Genomic DNA, 22,540 nt, shown 5'->3' on the forward strand with positions numbered 1-22,540 from the left:
TAGGAGTGCTGACTAGTGTTGGACATTGGCAGTACTGATAGATGATACAAGCCCCCACTTGGAAGCCCGGGTGAATTCAAAATAACACGGAATCACAAAAGCGACGCCCCACGGTATGATCCCTTGCTCCTGAGCATCACGAAAGTGACACCCTGCGGTTAAGGGGTTAACAAGATAGTTGGAGAGACTTATAAACTCTTGACCAACATAAGAGTAGCATTTCATTATATGGATGAGGAGGTAATGAAAAAATTGATAGTGGCCATGATCCGCCCCAGGTTAGAATATGCAGCGGTAGTGTGGTCCCCACACAAAAAGAAAGATATAAACAAGATTGAGAGAATACAAAGAACAGCAACCAAGATGGTCCCCAGTCTGACAGACCTGTCATACAGAGAGAGGCTGGAAAAACTGGATTTGCCTTCGTTAGAGGAAAGGAGAAAGAGGGGAGACATGATTGCGGTGTTCAGGGCCATGGTGGGAGTAGATAAAATTGACAAAGAAGATCTGTTTGTATGGGATAAGAGAGCAACAAGAGGACATGGAATGAAATTGAAAAAGTCAAGCTGCTTGAAGGATATCAAGAAATATAGCTTTCCTTACAGAAGTATAGACTTATGGAATAGCCTGGACAAAGAGATTGTCCAGTCTAAAAACTTTAATGATTTTAAAGCTAAATTCGACTTATTGAGAAACAGCGACGGAAACCCACGAGCATAGTACATTCCGTGTGTATCACAATTAGGTATATTAGGTAAATACTTAAATATTTGGAACGACTTAGACAAAGAGGTGGTGCATGAGAAAAACATTCATGTGTGTAAAGGTAGACTTGATAAATGTGGATTTGGAGACAGGACAACACGAGCATTGCTCAGTTCCTGTATACTACAAATAGGTAAATACACAGGGGCAATTATATAATTGCCTCACTAGGCAGGGGATAACAAGGAGCAGTATAATATAGGAAAAAGATCAGTAAGAGAACGATGGCTAGTAAGGTGTTTATTTTTTGCTAATGTTGGAGTGTTTGGAGGAGGGATGTTGTTGAAGAGGATCTGGTAGTGTTTGGTGCTTGTTATTTGCCTGATTTTGTTGTGTGGCTCTGTCATGTAATGACAGGGGTGTTGTGTGTTAGCACAGGCTGCTGCATACAGTTATGTGGCTTTCATATGAAGGTATCTTGAAAAGAGAGAACTTTAGTTTCTTAGTGAGTTTTGTTAATGGTTTTAGTGTTGCTAGTGATGATGTGCAGGTCATTGTTGTGTGTTGTCTACAAGGTGTTGTAGTGGGTGTTAGATAGGATGAGGGCCCATGCCATTGGGGCAAAGAGTATTGTGCACTGATCTACTATATTGTTTTTTGAGTTGAAAGAGTGTTTCTTTTTGCTACCCAGTCTGTCCCTGTTGTTGGTTTTGTTGCTTTTACCTGGTCTGTCTGCCCAAGCAGATCTATCAACAACAACCGAGCAGCCACTTTCTTGTGGCACGCGGTGCCTTGCCCGGGTCAAAACAGGACCCATCCACATGGTGAGGTGCAGGGAATGTGGATTGTTTAGTAGTTGCTGGCCACTCATAGTCTTCCCCTGTAAGTGCCCTGAGTGCACTGAGTTTGGGGATGGACCACTTCTTAATGTATGTGTTTGTTGAAGATGGGTCCAGTGTCATGTCATTCCATGGATCATCATGGAGGGGTATTTGCCACAGGAACATGAATGCCGCAGGGGAATAGTGTAGTTGTGGCTTTGGCTGGTGATCATTGGCCTCTTGTCCTTGACCCGTACATGAAGAGTGTTGAAGTAGCCATTCAGCAGTGATTATGTTGTATGTGGTGTGATATGTGGATGCAATGGTAATGTCATCTGTGTATGAGACATTGTATGTTGGTAGCTAGGGTGTGGGAATATCATGCATGTATAGGCTGAAGAACCTAGTTGAAAGAACAGAGCCCTGTAGAACTCCATTAGGGATGTTTTGTGTTTGTGATTACATGCCCAGGAGTGTAAGATGATCTTGTCTGCCAGATAACGTGTTGGCTAGACAGTGTTTGGTATTATCCTCTGTTTGTATTTTAGATATTGGTGATTACATTGTGTTGGGGGATGGCATACTGTAAAAGACTTTAATTATGATTATTGTTGTAAGAAGTGTTTGTTTTGTGGGTCTTGAGTTGAAATCATTTGTGGATTGTATTGCTCGAGGGAGCAAAGGGGACAAGGTGTAACTTGTTAAGAATCAGGCATTCACTTATCTTAGATGATGTGCTGAGTAGTGTTATAGGTCTGTACAACGAAAGTTGTGTTGGGTCCTTATTTGGGTTTAGTACAGTAAACCCTCAATGTATCAAACTACCTGGGGGGAAAGGCCAACATTATAGCCAGTGTTCAGTTTATACAAAGTTTTGATGTTCAGTTTAATTTCAGTTTTGCATGTGTTTATCCTCTGGGCAAATGCGGAAGCATGCATAGAAAAATTTGAGAGGAAGGAGAGAGAATTCTAAATTGGAGATATGAATGGAAAAATAGGGAATGTAAAGGTGGATGGAGTAATTTGTGAGTGGGGTGTGCCTGCAGAAGTGGATGAGAATGGCAGTGTTCTAGTGAGCATTTGTGCGTGGAGGGGGTTGGTGATAGCCAGTATCCTCTTCAGGCAAAATTGATCCACAGGTATATGTGGCGAGCGATGAGAAGGGTGGGTGGTGCGTTGAATGAATGGAAGGCAGTGATTGATTTTGTGTGTATGGATGACAGAATGAGAAGGTATGTAATGGCTGCACGAGCATGTAGAGGTTGAGGGTGTGGACTTTCTGACCACGACCTGGTGGTAGTGAAAGACATAGTATAAATGCAGTGGATTGAACAGGAGGAGGGAAGACTGGGGGAAACATTCCATACAAGGAGGGTAGAAAGGTTGCAAGAGGATGGAACAAAAGCAGAATATAAGAGAGAAGTGGAAGAGCAATTGGGTAAATATGATTTGGAGCCAGTGGGGAAGGTGTGTGCAAGATATTCACAAGAATCTGAGCAGCGTGTAAGATGGTGTGTGGGGTGAAAAGACGAAAGGGGGTACAAGGAACAGCATAGTGGAATGAAGAGGTGAGTCAAGCTATGGTGCGAAAGAAGAAAGCTTATAGTGAGTGGATGGGAAGCAGAGACATGAAGGAAGTTGAGAGACAGAATAGAGTTATATGTAGAGAGGAAGAGAGTGGTGAAAATTTTAGTAAGAGAGTAAGAAGAGAGTGGATGAGAAATTTGGAAGGAATTTGAGTGTGAAGTGGCGGGAATGTAAGGAAATGTTCTGGACGGGGTAAAGAGAGTTAGACAGGGTGCTAAAGAAGGTAGTAGGATAGTAAAAGATAGAAATGGTTGATTGCTAGTGGAGAAGGGAGAAAGAGTGAGCAAATGGAAAGAACACATTAAGGAATTATTAAACATAAGCGAAAGAAAGTAATGTGAATATAAGTGGATGAGGAATGGATGAGAGAAGGAGGGAAATGAGAATGGATGAAGAGATCAGTAGGATGCAAGTAATGGAAGCAATGAAAAAAGTCAAAATTTGGAAAGCCCCAAGAAGTAATGGAGTGTATGGTGAAATGCTGATGCACAGGGGAGAGATAGGAGTAGAATATTGATGTGCAGATTGGTCTGGGAGGAAGGTAGAGGCCTGGAGGATTGGAAGTCAGGTATACTATATTCACCTGTACAAAGGAAAACGGGGAAAAAGAAGTGTATGGTAATCATAGGGGCATTTGTCTTCTTAGTGTAACAGGAAAAGTATTTGGTAGGATATTTATTGACAGCATTGGGGAAATAACAAAGGAATTCATTGGAGAAAAACGTGGAGATTTTAAGAAGGGAAGAGATTGTGCAGAAAAGATATTCATCTTAAGGTCTTCAGTGGAGAAGTTTATAGACATGGGAAGAAAGTTGTATGCAGCCATCGTGGATTTGGAGAAACCATATGACACAGTGGGTAAACAAGGATTGTGGAGAATATTATGAATGTATGGGGTAAATGGGAAGCTGTTGAATGCCATGAAGAGTATTTATGAGGGCGCTAGGGTTGCAGTGCCTGTGGATGGTGAACTGAGTGAATTTTTGTGTGAATGTTGGATTGAAGCAGGGATGTGCCATGTCCCTATGGTTGTTCAGTTTGTATGTGGATGGGGTTATAATACAAGTTAGGACAGTGGATGTTGGAGTGGCCCTAATGACAGAGGGAGGCATTTGGAAACTTCCTCTTCTGTTGCTTGCATATGATACTGTAATGTTAAGTGAAGAAGGGAGCTCCATGGTTTGGTGAATGAGTTCGGGAGAGTGTGTAAGAAATAGAATATAAAGTTTAATGTAGGGAAGAGTAAAGTTGTGGTCTTCGAGAGAAATGAAGTCACTTAGTGCACTGTGAGCTTGAATAATGAGGAAATGGAAAACGCGAGTGCATTTAACCCTTTAACCGCAGGCTTGATTTGCTTTTTCTTGTGGCACCCGCGGGCATATTCATGCTCCGACAGACTCTCTAAAAATATTTGCCAAAAATCAGTTATTAGTCCTAGAATATTAAAATCACATATGCTTATGGCACATACCTTCAGCTTTCTCCTGGGGTGTTTGTTGAGCCTTCGTCGAGTACCGTAGGACTTGTGGAGACCTCTAAAGTTGGGTAATGAAGTCTTCACTTTACACTTCCTGACAACGCGTAATATGATTACCACAGCCAGATATTATCACTAGAAACATTATTCTATGATTCTCAAATAGTTTGGAATCCATATTACCCCCCCAAAAAAAACACTGTGAAAGCAATGAAAATTGCGAGGGCATATGACCTTCCCACTTGCGCTAGTTCGCTGCTGGTGTTGTCATTTATTATTCATAAAAACACTCACAGTTTATATTTCTATTACTATATAACACTTATATATATCTACAGTCTTTATCCATAAGTTTCCTTCAGTAATAGTAGTTTATTGTCAATGTAGGCATTCAATTTCTTTCAGTAAAATATGTAGCATTCACTTTCTCGTCCTGTATACTAGCATTGAGAGTGAATGTCACTTTCACCTTCACTCTCATAACTCATAGTATTCATACATGCTAGAGTGAAACTTTCACTTTCATTACTCCTAGTATATATACTTGTATTTTTATAATACTACTCATTTACATTTCTATTTACGTTCTCTATTTTATTTACATTATTTACATTTCTATTTTATTTACACTGTGTTATGCACTGTCACTTGAAGTAACTTATAAAACTATTTTCCACTGTTCACATATATTTACATTCATTGCTTTACTTGCTGTTTACACATTATTTACAATTCCACTTGCACTGTTTTACTCAAGAGAAAGATCGTAGTCACTCTCTTTCAATTGTCAGCCCTTTACCTCTTTCCACACGAGGTTTAGTAGGGGGTAAGGTCACAGGGCCCTTTGCTTGGGGCTAAAAAAGTGGCAGAAGTTAGCAGCAGGAAACAGACGTACCTTCACCTTGGAAGATGACAGTGAACTTATAGGGGTGGGCCGGGGTGGCCTACCTAGGGAAATGCATTACTGCCAACGTCAGCCTCTTGACAGCTGCTAATATATAGCAGTGAAATGATTGGCAGGAAATCTAGACAATACTTTATAAATTAGGTAGTTCCAAGTGAATGTAAATATCACTTAAGCTTCTCCCTTCCCTCCTTATATATATTTTTAGTATGAGAATAGATTATACGGCATATTTCAAAGGGAAATAAACAGCGAAAATTAGTGAACGAGTATAAGAATAGGGCATAGAGCTTATTTCAATGGATGAAATCAGTGGATAATTCCAGGGAAGACTTACTTAGCGTAGCACGGCTGGCCAGGCGAGAGGAGAGGGTAATGGAGGGAAGGTAGGGAGGGGAGTCAAGAACGGGGAGAAATGGCTAAATTGTCAACAATGGATGGGAGTACAGATGAGATTAGGAGTGCTGACTAGTGTTGGACATTGGCAGTACTGATAGATGATACAAGCTACCACTTGAAAGCCTGGGGGAATTCAAAATAACACTGAATCGCAAAAGTGACACCCCGCAGTATGATCCCTTGCTCCCAAGTGTCACGAAAGTGATATCCCGCGGTTAAGGGGTTAAACACTCGGGTAGTGGGATGAGTAAGGATGGAAGTTTAATGGATGAAGTCCTTGAGAGGGTACAACAGGAAAGAAAGGTTGCTGGTTCATTGAAAGCATTGATAAGAAATAGGGAGGTGAGCATGGAAGTAAAGAAGTCACTGCATGACAGTATTGTGATACCAACTCTAACGTTTGGAAGTGAAGCTTGGACCATGTTGGAAGGACACAGGTCATGAGTGAGAGCAGTGGAAATAAGTTATTTAAGAGGAGCATGTGGAGTTACATGGAGAGATAGACTGACAAATGAGGAAGTGAAGGTCTGCTGTGGTGTGGACATGGAAGTGACAGAAAGCATTATGAGAAATTCATTTAGGTGGTTTGGCCATGTTGAGGGGATGGAGAGCGAGAGACTAATGAAGAGAGTATATGTGAGTGGAGAGGGAGGAGGAGACCAAGGATGAGATGGAGGGATGGGGTAGAGGTATATGAGAGAGGAGGGGGATTGTGAGCTGGGGGGAGGGCAGCGAATTTGTAGGGGTCAGGGTGATTTGGAGGCGATTTGTTTGTGGCCACCACTTATGGGATTAAGGCATCTGGCTATCGATAGATAGATAGATAAACTGTAAATAGATGTGGATGTAATATGGATCCTCAGGGGAACTGTGTCTAAGTAGGCGTGGTCAGCTAGAACTGTCAGACAGGTGCAACTTTTGGAGTAAAAGGGCATTGTCATGGATGCCATAAAAATGCACCTCATCCAGCAGTAGTTCGTGATGTACTATGTGAAAGGCCACAGACTGATCTAACAGAACCAGGAAAGAGGACATCTCAAGAGCTGTCTTCCCCTGATCGATTGTTTTCCTGTACCACTTCTAGATTATAATAAATTGCCATTACCCCTGAGGTAACTGACTTTTATATCATTTAAGGGGCATCCCAAAGTCTTTCTCTTTTCAAGGAGCTGTGATTTGGGTAAAGTTGTTATAATAGACAATTACATATTTGGTTTGAATTGCTGCCCCTTCTGCTCACTAAGTTCGTATATGAATGATATCGTAGTTTCATTCATTAATTCATCATCTAAACCAGTGTTGCCCCAGGGGAGCATAGGAGCCCAGGGCTAGGCATGTTGGTCCTGATATTTAAGATGAGTGCCCAGCCTCACTTATCCCTGTGTGGCATTACGTGAGCAGTAAACCCCAACTACCCCATGGATGTAAACCTGCACTGGCTCAATCCAACCAGAGTGCCTTAATTACCTATTAAACCACCAAGCGTCATAATTTCGTCGCCTGGTTACCACCCAGCATAGTAAGTGGTTTCCTGGTGTACAGGAAACCCTTTGGTGTGTCACTCGGTGTAGAGTCAGCTGTAAAAAGAAGGAAGAGAAAAGAATGAAGGAAAGAAAGACAGAAGAGGAAGGAAGGAAGAGAGAAAAGGGCAGGCACCCGAAAGCAGCACTACCTCGAGTGAGTGGATGGTGCACACTGTCAAGTGCTAGTGAATTCATTATTGGAAGAACCAGTGCTTTTGAGAAACAAAAAACAGAGTCTTGTTGTTATTATAATTATTATCTCCTCACCATGCCCTAGGATGGGAAAGGAGGTCCAGCTGATGATGATGATGATTATTAGCTGAGTGTTGTATCATGTCAACATGAGAGGTGTTGAGGAAATTCAGATATAACAAATGTTGATTCTTTGTGTTTGACTAGACTGGACACTGAGTGATTGTAAATAATGTGATGTTACTCTTGATGAGTAATTCTGTTGTCCATGTTTTGTCTTGAAGTGATGAGGCCTCTTCCATGGCCATCATTTCAACTAAAATTAATAAGCAGCTTGATAGTATAAAAAAATATAATAATAAATATAATTTGGTTTTACGCCAGGTATCCCCGAAGGGCTAAGGCGTTTCCCCTGGGTAGAGGACTTTTAGACTTGAGCGTGTAGCATTTTATGACCGGATGCCCTTCCTGATGTCTACCAGTGACCCTAGGGTGGATTCGATCCTCCGATCCTTCGGTCAGAGCGGAGCACTCTAACCCACTGAGTTGTTTGAATAAAATGCAGGATTGAGGCTGTAACTTCATGAAGACTGATTGAGATGACCTTTCATAAAGGAAATTTTGTTAAGCTTTAGCAATTTCTATCTGATGTCCACTGGCTGATGGCAATTTCATGAGTGTAGATCCTCACTTATGTATTTTAAGGTACTTCCAGAAAGCTTTACTTAGATGAAGGAAACGTCCTTCTGAAGTGTTAATACCATATGTTTAACTTAGAGTGATTCAGACTTATAGCACAAGCATAGTATAACCCACTCATTGTGCAGGAGAGACATTCTATCCAGTATTTACTCCTTACTGCTGAAAAAAGAACTTCATTGTGCTTGCATACATATTAATCTTCCATCTCTGAGCTGTCCCCCATTCCTCCTCTCCTCAGCTCTCTCTCTCTCTCTGTGTAGAGGGTATCAGTGAAACTGTAAATGTAATGGAAGGCAGGACAGAAAGATGGTGTCATGTGTAAATGTAATTGAAGGCAGATCAGAAAAATGGCATCATGTGTAAATGTAATTGAAGGCAGGACAGAAAGATGGCATCATGTGTAAATGTAATTGAAGGCAGGACAGAAAGATGGCATCATGTGTAAATGTAATTGAAGGCAGGACAGAAAGATGGCATCATGTGTAAATGTAATTGAAGGCAGGACAGAAAGATGGCATCATGTGTAAATGTAATTGAAGGCAGGACAGAAAGATGGTGTCATGTGATGAATGGATACAGTAGGAAAGTATGGTTGGCACTTGATGTTGCAGTTGTATCTACACTGAATCACTGATTGAATTAATTTGATAGTTGATGGAAGTGCATAGCCATATGTATTTATTTATTCATTTGTTTACGATGCTTTGCATAGAATGGAACTGAGAATTTTGAGGACTTGCATAATCAGTTAATGGATGCAGTACCTTTTTCGTTAGGCACTTACGTGATAACTTGTAATTGGTTTTCACCGTCTTGTTTCGGATCATTCTTCAGGGCATTGTCATTTGAACTTCAAGTTAGGAATACAAAGATAATACATTTTTGTTTTTGGTATAGAGTTCTAGATATTACATTCCTGCATTGTTAGCTTAAGGTTCCATGTAAATGTATATTTATAATAGTAATTCTAGAAAAAATGTGGGTTAGTGACTTAGTTATTACTGTATCATCTTGGAATTGTGAATGATGTTTATTGTTCTTAAAGTAGTTTTGTATTTGTCACACTGATATATATTTTTAAAACAGTCTGTTACAATATAATTTCTGTTGACAGGCAGAGACTCTTCGTGCCTTTGGTGGAACAGTTCTGGCCAATGCTTGTGGACCATGTATTGGACAGTGGGATCGGCAGGATGTGAAGAAGGGAGAGAAGAATACCATCGTCACATCGTATAATCGCAATTTCACAGGTCGCAACGATGCTAACCCAGCCACTCATGCATTTGTTACCTCCCCAGAACTAGTCACTGCTATGTCATTGGCTGGACGACTAGACTTCGATCCACGGACTGACACTCTGGTGGGTTAATGTTAAAGTCAGGCATTATTGCATTTTTGTTAGTGCATGTTGTCACTCTCAAATTCTAGGCTCATCTGGACATGAATTTGTGGACCGCAGGCTGAAGTTGCCCTTCTGTAATCTACCCTCCCCATTTGGGAGGACTGGGAATTGAGGGACATTTGTATAAAGAGGCAACCCTGCTGCCAGGTTATATTAATGTTGCCACAGGAAGGCATCCCGCTTCAGTACTATGTTAATGCATAAACATGGCCAGTGAAAAAAAAAAAAAAAAAAAGGGATTCTGTTCATATGTATGATCTGACAGTTCATTATCTGGAGTTTGACTTATAACAGACTTAGATTCCATGAGAATTTTGAACTATCATGATTTTGTAGTGTTGTGTACATGTGTTTGTTTTGTAGTGCTATTTACATTTAAATTTAGAGACGACCAACCGTGCTAATACAGACATTCCCTGATATCCGGCACATTGATAACTGACAACTCGCTACACCGAACAAAAGAAATTGGGGAACATTCCCACAATCCAAATGTCCGTCGCTTCGCTAGTTCAGACTCTGAACACTCTGCTGCACCCTAGGTTTGAAACGCGCGCATCCAAAAGCGGATGTGATGGTGCACATGGCCCCCCCTGTCCTCCCTCCATCCCCTTAGTTCTCCTCCCATCCTTAACCCCACCAACCCACCAGCTGTGAAAAGAAAAGGAACATTAGGGAGGGAGAGAGGGGGAGAGAAGAAAACGAAGGGGCAGACGGAGGTTAGGGAGGAAGAGAATGAAAGGGAATATGGGAAGAGGGAGGGAGGGAGAGAAGATAAAGTGTGAGAAGCAGAGGGAATTAAAAAAAGACAAAGGGAAGGAAGAAAGGGAAAATGGGGGAGGGAGAGAAGAAGAGAAAAAACAGAAGGAGAGAGAGAATAGGGAGGAAGGTATGGAAAAAGAGAGTTTGAGAAGAAGAAGGGAGGGAGGAGGTGTGAGAAGCAAAGGGAGGGAAAGAGGAAGAAAGCGAAGGGAGAGAAGAAAACAGTGGGAGAAATATAGAGAAGGGAGAGAGAACTGGGAAGGGAAGGAGGGAAAGAAAGATAACATGAGAAGAAGAGGGAGGGAGGAAAAGAAGATAAAGTGTGAGAAGCAGGGGAAGAAAAATCAGGGGAGGGAGAGAGAGAGAGAAAGTGAGTGGGAGAGAAGAAAACGGAGGGAGAATGAGAGTTGAGGAGGAAGGGAAGGAAAAATATGGTGAAAAGAAGGGGAAGGGAGGGCAGTTAAGAAGCTGTGAGAAGCAAAGAGAGGGAAAGAAAGGAGATGGAGGGAAGAAAGTGGTGCTGGGGGAGGGAGATAAGGTGCGAGAAATGTGAGACAGGAAGACTAAGTAGGGAGGGAAGATTGGAGAAGGAGGGAAATAAGGAGAAGAAAAAGACGGAGAGTGTGAAGGATGTATAAAATGGAGGAAAGGAAGAAACAGAGAGAGAATGAGATGAAGGAGGATATGAAAGATAGAGAAGTAGGAAAGGAAAAGAGAGTGAAAACTCAGACAGGAGGTGGATGTGTCTGTGTGTATTTGCCTATTTGTAGTATACAGGAATTGAGTGACGCTCATGTTGTCCTGTCTCCATATCTACAATTATCAAGTCTACTTTTAAACATGAATGTTTTTTGCCTGCACCACCTCTTCGTCTAAGTCATTCTAAATACTGTACTTATGCTTCTATTTGGGAAACTGAACCTTTTAAGATCATTAAGACATCTACTTTTCCACAACTTGAAGTCATGACTTCTTGTTCTTCCATCATCCAACACAAAAAGATCCTCTCTATCCACCCTTTCCAGGTCTCTTATTCTCCTACATTTCTAAATAGTGTGATCAAGTCACCTCTTTCTCTTCTCTCGCGCAGTGTTGGGAATTTAGTTTTTCCAATCTCTTCTCGTAGGTGAATTCCCTAAAGCGCGGTATCATCTTCGTTACTATCCGTTGAATCCTCTCTAGTTTATCAATATGCTTCTTCAAATGAGGTGACCGTACCACAGGTGCATACTCTAGTTTTGGTCTTATCACGGTCACTATCAGCTCCCTCAGCATTTCCTCGTCCATATAATTAACCCCTAGGGTACACAATTCTCCAGCCTTGACTACCCCCAGGACGCAAAAACAGGCCTATTTTTTGACTTTCTCAAAGGTTAAAGGTTTTATGCCCGATTTATAGAGCTTGAATTTACACACCTGAACACGCAAACCCCACCCTCCTAGACCCAATAGTTACCGAGCATGGCCCATCAAAGTTTATAATAGTTACCCATCACAGCCCTGGCGAGAAAAAAATACGCCGCTCGCACCTGTTTTCTTCACAAAAACACGTATAAAAATCACCAAAATCTTTTGTGTGTGTGTGTGTGTGTGTGTGTGTGTGTGTGTGTGTGTGTGTATAGATGTTAGAAACCATTGTAATGTGCTTTGAAAAAAATAAAATAGTAACAAACTCCCCCAATAAATATGATAAATAGTAAAAATTATCCTCCCCTCCTCTCCCCATACCTCCAATCCCTTCCCTTCCCTTCCCTCCCCTCCTCTCCCCTTGCCTAATCTCCCCTCCCCTCCCTGCCGAGCTGTCAAATCTACCTAGGGAAAATGGTCATGACCCCCCCCCCCCCATAAAAATATGATAAACAGTAAAAATTATCCTCCCGTCCTCTCCCTTCCTCATACCTCCAGTCCCCTCCCTCCCCTTCCCTTCCCTCCCCTCCTCTCTCCTCCCCTCACCTAACCTCCCCTCCCCCCTCCCCTCCCCTCCCCTCTGAGTTGTCAAATCTAGCTAGGGAAAATAAAATTTCTTTTTTGAGTGAGTTTCGAATAAAGACAGCTAAATATTTATGGTATGTCTGAAAAAAAGGCACCATATGTTCAGACATATAAAATGTACAAAGAAATACGTGAGAATGAAGAAAATACGCTATAATCTTTGACAGGTACACAGTTATATCCATAGGCAGGCAAAGTAGACAGATAACAAGGATTTTTTCCCCCAAAAACACACACAAAAAAAAAAAAAAACAAATAAAACAAAAAATAATTGTTGTGTGCATATCTGTGTGCAAAGACACGAATAAATTACAGGTAATGTTTAAAAACACACGCCATAAAGCGTAAAAATTAAGCAAAATATTCAAGGGCGGGAGGTAAAGATACTGTGTGCCAGGGGGTGGGGTGGGGGTAGGAGTGGGAGGTGGTGGTGGAAGGTGGTAAGACCAGGAGGGGTGTGTGGGGATGGAGGGATGGGAGGAGACCACCACTAGACACAAAGGAAGGGCCCCAGTGGAGTACAGGGACATGGAGGGAGGGTAGGGGGGAAATGGAGGACAGGGGGGGATCCACATGGGAGGGGGGGATGCATGAGGAAGGTGTGGGAGGGTTGGTGGTGGTGGTAAGAACAGTGGGAGGTAGGGTAGTAACAAGGTAATGGGGTAGAGGGACATAGCAAGAGGGAGGTGGGGGGTACACCCCCCACCTCCTGGGTACGGGCCTGGGTCCCCCCTCCGGTGTGCCCAACACTTAGTTCTGATTGGTTTGAAGCCATCTATGTCACAGCTGGGGTGGAGCCAGCTGCCGCTAGTTTTTTGTGGTTGTTGCATGATCGGCGTTGCTCGTCCTTTTAAGAAATTGTGCAAAAAGCGATCGACAAGCTTAGTACTTTAGGTGTTAAAAGCCACTCTCATGTTGGTCAGTAATCCATAAGTTCCTCCAATGACTTTGTTTATACGCTTGTCTGGTGACAAGTCATCCTGAATAATCACTCCCAAGTCTTTCTCATCTTTTCTTTTATTATCTCACTACCCATTGTATATGTCCAGTATGGTCTTTTTTCACTCATTCCCATTTCTAATACATGACGGTTCTTGGCATTAAAATCCATTTTCTAAGTCTGCTTCCGGTTGTGGAGTTTGTCCAAGTCCTCTTGCAGTGTTTTACAACTATCAATACATTTAAAGTGTTTCATGATTTTAGCATTATCCGCAAACATACTCATGTAACTATTCAAACCCTCTGACAAATCATTTACATATATCAGAAACATTATTGGGGCTAAGACAGAACCCTGGGGCACTCCACTAGTCACGTTTCTCCACTGTGAAACCTTGTCTCTTATAACTGTTCTCATCTGCCTTCCTATCAAATAATCTCCCATCCACTTTAATAGTTTCCCATGCACCCCTCCAAAGGTCTTCAACTTCCACAGCAGTCTCCTATAGGGCACCGTGTCAAATGCTTTCTTCAGGTCAAGATAGACACAGTGCACCCATCCCTCTCTGTCTCTCTCTTGTATGACATATATTACCCTGCTGTAGAAACTTAATAGGTTAATAACACATGATCTTCCTTCCCTTAAACCAAATAGTCTTGGTGTTATCACTTCCTTTTCATCTAAATGTTTTATCCATCTTTTTCTAATAATTTTCTCAAAGATTTGATTCAGGTCTGTAATTGAGTGGATCTTCCCTATCTCCTCCCTTGAAGATTGGCACAATACTTTTCCAGTCTTTAGATAACTGTCCATTTTCCAGCGAGGTCTTGATGACATAAACAGGACACACTAACTGGTCTGCACATTCCTTCAGGATCCATCCAGCCGCACCATCTGGTCCCATTGCTTTTGTCACATCCAAACCCCTCATCAGTTGTAACACCTCATTTATGTCAACTGTGATTTCTGCCATTCCTGTCATCCTAGGTTCCATTTCAGGTTCCCTAAATTCTTCCTCCAACACATAGACTGTCTCCAGCTTGTTGTTCATTATTTTGCACAATTTTTTTGTCCCTTTCATAAGTTTCATCTCCATCCCTCAGTCGTATTATACTTTCCTTAACTTTCATTTTACCATTTACAAACCAATAAAATAGTTTCAGCTCTTTTTTTACATTTAGTTACAATACCCTGTTTGTATTTCCTTTCTTCTCTCCGCACCCTTACATATTCATTTCTTACCTACTTGTACTCCTCCCAAGCCCTTTCACTATACAGTAATCCCGCATATTTCGCGGTAGTTACGTTCTTGTAACCCCCGCGAAAAGTCAATTCCGCGAATACTCTATTAACAATTGAAAACTTGCACTTGTGTCCACCATGCTGCCCATCACAAAGTCCATGTCCATACTGATTGCGAGACAATTCGCCGTCAGACAATTCCCCGTCAAAACATGGACGATTCCCCTTCAGAACAATTCGCACCCTGGACGATTCCCCGCCATTCTATAAATATACTAATCAATACTTTCATCAATATACTTATTATTAATTAATCAATACTTTAATAACTATATTTCAGGGGGATCCAGCAAAGTGTATGTTCAGTAGCGTAGGTTCTGGATATTATTTATTAGTTGCACCTTTAGTCAATAATTAACTTGTTTCTTCCTCGCTGTAGTCGCCTTTGAATTATATTCTAGCGTCACCCATAGCTATCTTCACTAATGAAGGCGAATTGTTTTGTGTTTGTTGTGACTGCGAATTGTCCCGAAACCTCCATACTCATCCCGAAATACCTTCTTACAAGATTGAAAGCACATACTCCATTATGAAGGAAAAACGTAAACACCGTACTGTAATACACAATTATCTACACATTTATTCACAAAACAGTACAAAATAAAAAGATGCATTAACTGGTGATAGCAAACACTCGCACGGTCGTTTCTTAGCTTGTCCAGTAACACAATTTTCTCTGCTAAGGTCATAACTTGATCGTTTTGTCACTTTGGAGTTCTTACTAATTGTATTATTAGCCTTTGGTGAGGCTGGCTTACGTCCTGGGGCCATGTGGAAAGCAAGTGGGAGGCAAGAGGCTCATATCATAGTGTGGTTACAACCACAACAGCCACTTAAGGCAGTCAGGCGTGGACTGAAGAATGCGAGGCAGAGAGCAGTGGTGCCATATCCAAACAACGAAATTATGCTAGGGCAATGAAAAAATTATGCTAGATTGAGCATATTTGTTCCAAGTAAAAAATGAATTATGCTAACTTGAAGCTAAATGATAAAATTCTATACATATTCGTGCAACATATTAATTATATATTGTTTACTATGAAAATATTAAAATGAACCTACATACAGTAAGAGGTTAAATATCGGTATCTACCCATACTGCTTTTTCCCACGAAACTTACGTTTTTCTGATGGATTTTGATGTGATTCGTTCGATTTGGAACATCATTTCTGTCGGAAATAACCAGATTTTGAGATATGACCCCCCCCCATCCCCCTGAAATAATGAGGGATCTTTGGGGAATCGGGGGTTATAGGGAGGGGGGGAAACACAGAAAATGGTCATTTCCGACTGAAATGAAGCTGAAAATCGAATGAATCATACCAAAATCCATCGGAAAAACCTAGGTTTCATGGGTAAAGTACAAAGCTCAAACTTATCCTAACCTAACCGAACCTAACCTAAAACCTAACCTAACCTAATCCAACCTAACCCAACCTAACCTAATCCAACCTAACCTAATCCAACCTAACCTAACCTAATCCAACCCAACCAAGCCCAAACTGAAAGTAACCAACTATTCAAACATCTTCTTACCTTATTCGTCTCTCTCTCTCTCTCTCTGATTTGTAGCTTTTATAAAATTATTCTAAAAATATTCCATTTCATTCTAAATTATGCTAGAATGATTCTAAAACTTCTAATATGCTAAAAAATATTCCAGACTCGAAAATTTGATCAAAATTATGCTAAAAGAATAAAATTATGCTAGATATGGTAACACTGGCAGAGGGGCCACGGGAAAGGGACAGAGGGTGGCGTGAGTTTACCGCGCTACAATTGGAAGCTGCGGGAATTTCAATTTTTTTTTTTTTCTGTATATTCAAGGATATTTTTGTTGAACTTATTAATGCTAAGAAAATCCGCGAGAGGGCAAAACCGTAGACAAAAAATCCGCAAAAAATGCGGGATTACTGTACCTTCTTCTCACTTTATTCCATGCTCATTTTCTTGCCTCATGTGCCATTCTACATCAGTTGTTAAACCATTCTTTCTTCCTTTCCATAGCTGCGGAAAATTTTGGGACAGATTTACTAACTCCTGTTTTATATACTTCTATCAGAAATTCATATTTCTCATCAACATTTGTGATCGTATTCATTTTACTCCAGTCTACATTTTGGAAAAAGTTCCTCAGGGAAGCAGAATCTGCCTTCTCATCATTTTATCTATTTTCTCTGTGTTTTTCATCTCATTCTCCTTCCCTTACTTCTGGCACTTCCATCTCAGTAACCAGATGATCTCTTTTACCAAAGGGGCATTTTGGTAGGTTATGTTCCTTACATCATTTGGGTCCATTGTGAATACTAACTCGAGCCTTGATGGTTCGTTGTCATCCCTAGTTTTTGTATTTTCTGTAATTAACTGGGTTAACATGTTTTCCATCACCAATTCCATTAATTTATTTCCTCTTTGTTCCCAGCATCCATACTTTCCCAGTCAACTTCTCTACAGTTAAAATCTCCCATTATTGTTATTCTGTTTCTTTGTTCAATTAACATCTTTAGTGTAACAATGGATTCTCGTATTAACTGTTTGTAATCTTCTTTTGTGCATGCCTTAGTTTTGGGGAGCATATAAAATACTATTATATCTATTTTTTCCCCATAACTGTCCTTTATTTCAGTTCTCAAAAGTTCACCCATCGTATTTTCAGAATCAATATTTTTTGCTCTTAGGTCATTACGGATTAAATTTATTATGCCTCCCCCAAACTTGCTTTCTTTATCCTTCCTCCAAGTATTATAATGGTTCCATTCAAATAATTTTGTATCAACATCTCGGGGCAATATAGTCTCCACCAAGCAAACAGATTCAGGTTTATTTTCATTTATATAATCTCCAATTTCTCCTTTCTTAGATATTTATGTGTGTGTGTTTGTGTGTGTGTGTGTATTTACCTATTTGTATTTACCTATTTGTAGTATACAGGAATTGAGCAATGCTCATGTTGTCCTGTCTCCATATCCATATTTATCTAGGTTACTTTTTCACACATGAATGTTTTTCTCCTGCACCACTGCTTCGTTTAAGTCATTCAAAATATCTATGTATTTACCTAATATACCTAATTGTATTATACACGAAATGTGCTATGCTCGTGGGTTCCCGTCGCTGTTTCTCAGTGAGTCAAATTTAGCTTTACACTCGTTTAAGTTTCTAGACAGGATGATCTCTTTGTCCAGGCTATTCCATAAGTTTGTACTTCTATAAGGAAAGCTATAATTCTTGATATCCTTCATCAAGGAGATGAAGGGGAAGACAGGAGGAAGCAGCTCCTGTGAGAAGAGTGGAGAAATTGCAAGATAGTGAGAAAATGACAGAGTATAAGAGCATAGTGGAAGAAAGATTGGGAAGGTATGAGCTAGAGCAGATGGAAGGGGTGGAAGACGTATGTAAGATATTCACGGAAGAGATAGGCGCAGCGTGTGAGGCGGTTTTTGTAGTGAGAAGGAGATGCAAGGGTGTGCAAGGGACAGCATGGTGGAATGATGAGGTGAAACGAACTGTGGAACAAAAGAAGAAGGCATATAGTGAATGGTTAGCGAGTAGAGGTAGGGGAGAAGATGAGAGAGAGAGAAGAGCGAGGTATATGTGAGCAGGAGAAGGGAAGTTAAGAGACTGGTGAAGGAGAGTAAGAAGAAAGTGGATGAAGAGTTTGGGAGGAATCTGAGTGTGAAATGGAGGGAGAGTAAGAAATTGTTTTGGAAGGAGGTAAAGAAAGTAAGGTAGTGTGAAAGGGGAAATAGTAGGGGAGTGAAAGATAGGAATAATAGATTGTTGGTGGAGGAGAGAGAGAAATTGAGGAGATGGAAGGAGCACTTTGAGGATTTGTTGAATGTACAGAGTGACAGCAGTGCGAGTATAAGTGGTTGGGGAATGGCTGGGAGAAGAAGAGATGAGAGGAGGGAGGAAGAGATCAGTAGGGCGGAAGTAGTGGAAGCAATGAAGAAGATTAAGTTGGGAAAGGCCCCAGGAATTGATGGAGTGTGTTGTGAAATGCTTAGGTATGGGGGTGAGATTGTTGTGGAGTGGATATGGAAGTCGTGTAGAATGGCTTGGGAAGAGGGAAGGGTTCCAGAGGACTGGAAATCAGGTATAATTGTTCCTTTATACAAAGGAAAAGGGGAGAGAGAAGTACCTGTATGTGGTAACCACAGGGGTATTTGCCTACTTAGTGTGACTGGTAAAATATATGATACAATACTCATTGATAGGGTTAGGCATATAACAGAGGAGCTAGCTGGAGAAGAACAAGGGGGCTTTAGGAAGGGAAAAGGGTGCGTAGATCAGATATTTGTTCTAAGATGTTTAGTGGAGAAGTATCTAGAGAAGGGAAGGAAAGTGTATGCTGCCTTCATGGACTTGGAGAAAGCTTATGACAGAATAGATAGGCAAGGTATGTGGAAGGTATTAAGAATATATGGAGTGGATGGGAAATTGCTGAGTGCTGTGAAGAGTATGTACGAGGAAGCGAGGGCTATGGTGCGAGTGGATGGTGAGCTGAGTGAGTTCTTTGATCTCAATGTGGGACTGAAACAAGGTTGTGTGATGTCTCCATGGCTGTTTAATATATACATGGATGGGGTAGTAAAGGAGGTGCAAGGTAGGGCAGTGGATGTGGGGGTGGCTCTAATGAATGAGGGTGAGATTTGGAAGCTTCCGGTGTTGCTGTTTGCTGATGATACAGTATTGTTGAGTGAAGACGAATGGAAGTTGCAAGGTTTGGTGAATGAATTTGGGACAGTGTGTGGGAGGAGGAATCTGAAAGTTAATGTAAACAAAATTAAAGTTATGGTGTTTGAGAGGAATGAAATCACAGAGTGTGCTGTGAGGTTGGATGGTGAGGATATGGAGAATGTGAGTGCATTCAAGTACTTGGGTAGTGTGATGAGTAAGGATGGAACTTTGGGGGATGAAGTGCGTGAAAGGGTATGCAGGGAAGGAAGGTTGTTGGTACACTGAAAGCAGTGATGAGAAACAGGGAGGTTAGTATGGAAGTTAAGAAGTCACTGCATGATAGTATTGTGATCCCTACCCTGACGTATGGAAGTGAGGCATGGACCTTGCAAGAGGGGAAGAAGCCAAGAGTGAGAGCAGTGGATATGAGTTACTTGAGAGGAGCATGTGGAGTGACTTGGAGGAACAGGTTGACGAATGAAGAAGTGAAGGAACGTTTTGGGGTGGATGTGGATGTGGTTGAGAAGATTTGGAGAAATACACTGAGGTGGTTTGGACATGTGAAGAGAATGGAGAATGAAAGACTGACTAAGAGGGTGTATTTAGGTGAGGTGGAAGGAGGGAAAGGGAGGGGTAGACCTAGGATGAGGTGGAGGGATGGAGTTGAGAGGTATATGAGGGAGGGGGGAGGGTAGTCATATGGTGGGTAACAGAGCGTCTTGGAGGTGTTTTGTCTGTGGCCACCCTTTGCGGTATTAGGGCGTCGGGCTATAGATAGATAAATAGATAGATGGCTTGACTTCTTCAATTTCATTGCGTGTTTTTTTGTTGCTCTCTTATCCTATACAAACAGATCTTCTCGGTCAGTTTTATCTACTCTTAACATGGTCCTGAACACTGCAATCATGTCTCCCCTCTTTCTCCTTTCCTTTAAGGAAGGCAAATTCAGCTTTTCCAGCCTCTCTCTGTATGACAGATCTGCCAGACTGGGGACCATCTTGGTTGCTGTTCTTGGTACTCTCTCAATCTTGTTTATATCTTTCTTTTTGTGTGGGGACCACACTACCGCTGCATATTCTAACATGGGGCAGATCATGGCCACTGTCAGTTTTCTCCTCATCTCCTCATCCATACAATGAAATGCTACTCCTATGTTAGTCAAGAGTTTATACGTCTCTAACTATCTTGTTAATGTGTTTTTCAGGTGACAAACTATCTTGGACCAGCACTCCCAAATCTTTCTCTTCTCTCATTTTTGTGATTAATTCATTACCCAACAAATAATTCAGTGATGGCCTCTGGTACTTTTACCCATTTCCAATATTTTACATTTCTTTACATTAAATTTTGTTTCCCCACATGCAGCTCCAGTCATATATCCCATCCAGATCCTCCTGCAGCATTTTACAATCCTCCTCAACCTCTACCTTCCTCAAGATCTTTACATCATCAGCATACATGCTTGCATAACTGTTCACTCCATCTACCATATCATTTACGTAAATCAGGAACATTACTGGCGCCAACACCGAGCCTTGAGGGACTCCACTTGTTACTTCCCTCCATCCAGACATCCTGTCCTTTATTACTGTCCTCACTTGTCTGTCTCTCAAAAAGTCTCTCATCCATTCCAGGAGTTTCCCCTTCAGTCCTCCTATATACTCTAGTTACCACATTAGTCTCTTATGAGGTACCTTGTCGAAGGCCTTCTCTAAGTACACACAATCCACCCAACCATCTCTCTCCTGTACCACGTCAATCGCTCTTGAGTAAAAGTTCAACAAGTTGGAAACACATGACCTTCCACTTCTGAATCCAAACTGATATTCAGCCAAAATATTCATCTATTTATTTATTTATTTATCTATTGCCAGACGCCTCAATCCCATTGAGGGTGGCCACAAACAAATCGCTTCCATGTCACCCTGTCCCCCGCCTTTTCACTGCCCCGCTCCCAACTCACACCACCCTTCTCTCATATACCTCTCCACCCTATCCCTCCATCTCATCCTCAGCCTCCCCCTTCCTCTTCCCCCCTCCACCTCACTCACATACACTCTCTTCGTCAGTCTTTCACCCTCCATCCTCTCCACATGGCCAAACCACCTCAGTGTATTCCTCCTACCGCTTCCTATCACATCCATATCCACACCACAACGCTCCTTTATATCTTCATTTGTTAGCCTGTCTCTCCATGTGACTCCACAGGCTCCTCTTAACCCTATTCGATGCATCCCTTGGCAATTTCCCACACTCACGACCCTAGTATCGTAAAAGAAATCTTGAGTAATGTTACTGGTATGACGAGTGCATTCAAACCCATCGGCGCAATAGTTGGCAAGCGACGCTGAACATATCGTACCGCATGCACACACACACACACACACACACACACACACACACACACATAGATATATACACTGTATATATAGATATATATCAACATCAAAATACAGACTGCCAGAACATGCAAGCACAGGACACTTCTAACTGCTGTATATTGTATTACAGTAATCCCGCATGTTTCGCGGTAGTTACGTTCTTGTAACCCCCGCGAAAATTTAAATCCGCGAATACTCTATTAACAATTGAATCTTGCACTTGTGTCCACCATGCTGCCCATCACACAGTCCATGTCCATACTGATTGCGAGACAATTCGCCGTCAGACAATTCCCCGTCAAAACATGGACGATTCCCCTTCAGAACAATTCGCACCCTGGACGATTCCCCGCCATTTTATAAATATACTAATCAATACTTTTATAAATATACTTATTATTAATTAATCAATACTTTAATAACTATATTTCAGGGGGATCCGGGATCCAGCAAAGTCAATGTTCAGTAGCGTAGGTTCTGGATATTATTTATTAGTTGCACCTTTAGTCAATAATTAACTTGTTTCTTCCTCGCTGTAGTCGCCTTTGAATTATATTCTAGCGTCACCCATAGCTATCTTCATTAATGAAGGCGAATTATCTTGTGTTTGTTGTGACTGCGAATTGTCCCGAAACCTCCATACTCATCCCGAAATACCTTCTTACAAGATTGAAAGCACATACTCCATTATGAAGGAAAACGTAAACACCGTACTGTAATACACAATTATCTACACATTTATTCACAAAACAGTACAAAATGAAAAGATG

General features: G+C 41.4%; 1 protein-coding gene across 1 annotated transcript in view; it reads left to right on the plus strand.

Moving 5' to 3' along the window:
• LOC145404670 (aconitate hydratase, mitochondrial-like) overlaps positions 1-22,540 on the plus strand; it is a 418,871-nt gene that overhangs the window by 224,875 nt on the left and 171,456 nt on the right. Inside the window, exon 9 of the mRNA XM_080276212.1 lies at positions 9,425-9,670. Within this exon, the coding sequence (XP_080132338.1) occupies positions 9,425-9,670 (246 nt within the window). The remainder of the gene's footprint in view (positions 1-9,424; positions 9,671-22,540) is intronic.

Source organism: Coenobita brevimanus, chromosome 64 (genome assembly GCF_032717465.1).
Source record: "Coenobita brevimanus isolate Jiangsu-jjx chromosome 64, ASM3271746v2, whole genome shotgun sequence".
NCBI classification, from domain to species: domain Eukaryota; kingdom Metazoa; phylum Arthropoda; class Malacostraca; order Decapoda; family Coenobitidae; genus Coenobita; species Coenobita brevimanus.